Source organism: Phaethon lepturus, unplaced genomic scaffold, assembly GCF_000687285.1.
Source record: "Phaethon lepturus isolate BGI_N335 unplaced genomic scaffold, ASM68728v1 scaffold4516, whole genome shotgun sequence".
Taxonomy (NCBI): domain Eukaryota; kingdom Metazoa; phylum Chordata; class Aves; order Phaethontiformes; family Phaethontidae; genus Phaethon; species Phaethon lepturus.
Genome location: NW_010543946.1, coordinates 1 through 3,565, shown reverse-complemented (window position 1 = coordinate 3,565; position 3,565 = coordinate 1). Strand labels below are relative to the sequence as shown.

Here is a 3,565-nt window from a genome sequence, read left to right as displayed (position 1 = left end):
CAACTGAAACCATTCTTAAAATAATTTAATCCTCATGTTGGAAAGGATTTTAAATCCTCCTGTCCTCCATGAATTTGAGCTTTGTTTTGAAGGATGATTAGTCAATTTTCAGACCTTCAGAAATTTCTTCTGGATCAGGGCTTAAAATACTTTTGTATCCAAAACATAATGACATACTCTCTAGTACTATTTGAATACAGAAGTAAGGAGGAATAACTAAATACCTCTTTAAATTCTCTGTTGTTTAAAATTGGGAAAAAATACATTGATATATATGACTGCTAGACTACCTTTAAGGGTTCCATCACTTCCAGCTGGAGAGCAAACAGACTGTGGTGACCTCAAGGAAAACGTCGCAGCATTCCTTATTGAAGGATCACCATCCTGAAGTGACAATGATAAAAAATTAACATTATGAACAGGAACGCTTCAAAAATAAAGACTGAAATTAGTACATATACTAATAAAATGGATTGGTCCAAAAAACCATACAAGAAATATTAGAAAAATATTTATTTGCATAAAAATCTTTGTACTTTAGACTACTGGACTACTTTATAGGCAATATTCCAAAGCACAATCAGCCCTAAGAAAAAAATCTATAACCAGAGCATGTACACAAAAATACATCTATGTATATAACCCCTAGCTAAATAAGCACTTTTGCTTTACACCAAGATTCCATTTAGAACTTTTTTGTTAACAAGCACTCATAGTAAAGAGCTGAAAAGCAGGTATATGAGCTCTATACAATACCAACTGAAAGAAACTGAGCATAAAATGTAGATTTTTAAAACAAACTCACCATTTTTTCCCTTAACTTACCCTTAAAGCTTACCTAGAATGCCATCTTACTTTTACAGTTAAACAAATTAACATTTTGTATTTATATTCTCCAGCATACACGCATCAGGACTGAATAAAATCTCTGACGCTCCCACTGCAGCAGCTAAGGTAGGCTCATGTAAAACACTACTGGAGTGACTTTAGCTTATTATTTGCCTGTCTCGACAGTTAGATAGGAAACAACTCAATGGCAATATGATGCACTTCCCAAACATGGCAAACAAGTTCTAATGTCTTCTCAGTTTTGCACAGAACGGAATTCATAATTTCTGACAATCTTCTTCATAATATAATACCAATTACAATGTAATGATGTCCATGCTTTATCTTTAAGAATGTAAATGTGTCTTTCTTGCTCCCACACTATCTTAAAATAAAATATGAAACCCATTATTCCAATTCCTATTTAATGGTTTACATGAGGTTTTTATTGCTTTCATGGAGCCCTCTGTGGGTCACAAGTGTATTCATTCACTCAATTCTCTAACTAGATTTAGGCTAAATTTATTAATTTTACTAGATTTACTTCTGTAGAACAGTATTTCCCATTTCTAGCACTGTTTTTTATACAGCATCTATGGTAACGTTTTGGCAAAGAACAAACTAACAACCCTTATATCTATAAAGAGACAATTCCTATAATTATAAACAAATTGCAAAAACTCCATTCCTGTAAAAAGTAAAATCACACAAAGGTAGTCGTCAAAGAAGTTCTAAGGTTATTTAATCTGTTTCCTAATTTAACTGGCTATTTCAGTAGCTAATATTCTAACGTGGCTCCTATTGAGGTATCTGAATACATGCAGTTCTTTCATGTAACTTTAGTTAGTACATTAAGTAGTTCAAAAAAATGTGGGAGAAAGTTGGGGATTTTTGTCTTTAGATCCAAGATTTCAGAATGAATTTCTCCCACATGAAATAAAAACCACTAAGGGAAAACTTCTTACAAAGAAACCAGGCCATAAGAGCATATAATAGACCAGTAAGAAAAAATGTCCATACGCATTCTTGCCTTTGACAACACTACTATATTACCCAATAGGTTACTAAAATAATCAAGCCTAATTGACAGTTGCAGGGATCTTCAGAGAGACAAGTTAACTACACACCTATTTAGAATCTACTATTGTTTATATCAACATATTACTACAGTAATTGCAAACACGCTATGCAATTTCTTTATGATAAACTCACATACAAGATTATTTGAAGATTTTTTAATTTTCCTAATTCCATCAGAATCAATGTTAGCAACAGTTCCAAAGGACAGGGAGATCTAGAAAAAATAAAACCTCACACATTAAAATTGTATTGCTGAGTGTACACATCTGAGATTGAAATATATTTTCAGTGGTTTTATACATGAATGACAACAATCTGACTTCTAAGGCAGCTAAACACATACTTGCTCTATCATACTAAATACTTGCTTTATTGTAATAAACTTATTTAGGTAACATACATCACTACTTAGTCTGTGCACCATCTGTAGGTAGTCTTCACTTGAGCCATGTCTAGAACTATCAGCATGATGATTAGCTGAATTTCCAGATAACTGACTTGAAACCTTATTTTCATGGAGATTCCTCATCCCAGCTGTGACTATGGGACTGGATACTGAAGCTGAAATACAAGAAATATAAGTAACTATACTGATATATTCACACATTCATTAACTCTCTAGAAGTTTCTGAGAAAACACAATACTATTGCATATTAATGAGTTGGGTGCAAGAGGTCTGCAATCTGAACAAGAATACAACTTTTTGAGGAAATTCTTCTGCCACGAAAACCTTGAATAAAATTAGCTATCTAAGATTTTAATTTTCAAGAGGATTAAAAAACTAAATCCCATATATGGATTAGCCAAGTTTCCCCTCACATTCATCCTAATTATGGTCAGTATCATATTCTTACTGGTTATAGAAAACTTTGTTTTGCTCTATATAATTTGTATTCACTACATTTAGTAACTTCCAAGGCATTAATGAAACATACAACATTACATACAGAACAGCCATATATATTCTAAGCATAATGCTAAACTTTCAGAACAAATGATTTAAAAGAGTCCAAAGAGATACTTACCAACAAAAAAAAAGTCTAGATACTTTAACAGTGTTCATGTTGTTGACAATTGTTTTTAGAAAAGGGAAGAACAAAGAAATCCATTCATTCTTAAGGTCATCTTTGCCAGTTACTGCATACCTCGAGCAAAATTCTAGCCAAAGAAATATACCTCGAGCATAATACTTTACACTACAAAGGTTTGGTAAGGCTAAATAAACTGTCAGCAAAACTAAGGTTACATTGGCAAAAATGAGGTTTTTGCTAGTACAGATAAATCATGGCCATAGCTAACAAATAAAAGTTTTTGGGTTGTTTTGATTTTTCCTATTGAAATTAGAAAGCCATGAAACGTGCCCATGAAAGTAAAGCTGCTGTGAGGTAGGAGAATAAAGCAAACATCACAGATTTACCTTGCTGCATCTGAGGATGTGGTGTGTAACTTGGAGGATGTGAATATGGCATGTATCCTGCAGGGCTTTGAGGAGCATATGGACTAGGCACTGGACTGTTCTGTTGTGCCAAAAATCTGTTCCCAGAGCTTGTCTGTGGTGGCACAAACCGGCTAAAAAGAAAATTAAAAAATGTTTTTAAAAACTGGAAAATCAAATTTAGATGAGTGTTATTTCTTTTGAAATATTATACACTCAGA

At 33.0% G+C, this 3,565-nt stretch overlaps 1 protein-coding gene across 1 annotated transcript; it reads right to left on the bottom strand.

Annotated features, from left to right (window-relative positions):
* Positions 1 to 290: 290 nt before the first annotated feature.
* Positions 291 to 3,478, bottom strand: LOC104621877 (nipped-B-like protein; the record flags this gene model as incomplete). Its single annotated transcript, XM_010288492.1, has 3 exons — positions 291 to 384; positions 2,309 to 2,469; positions 3,327 to 3,478. Coding segments are annotated over 3 exons (407 nt in total), but the record flags the coding sequence as incomplete, so codon positions are not given.
* Between the last annotated feature and the right edge of the window lie 87 nt (positions 3,479 to 3,565).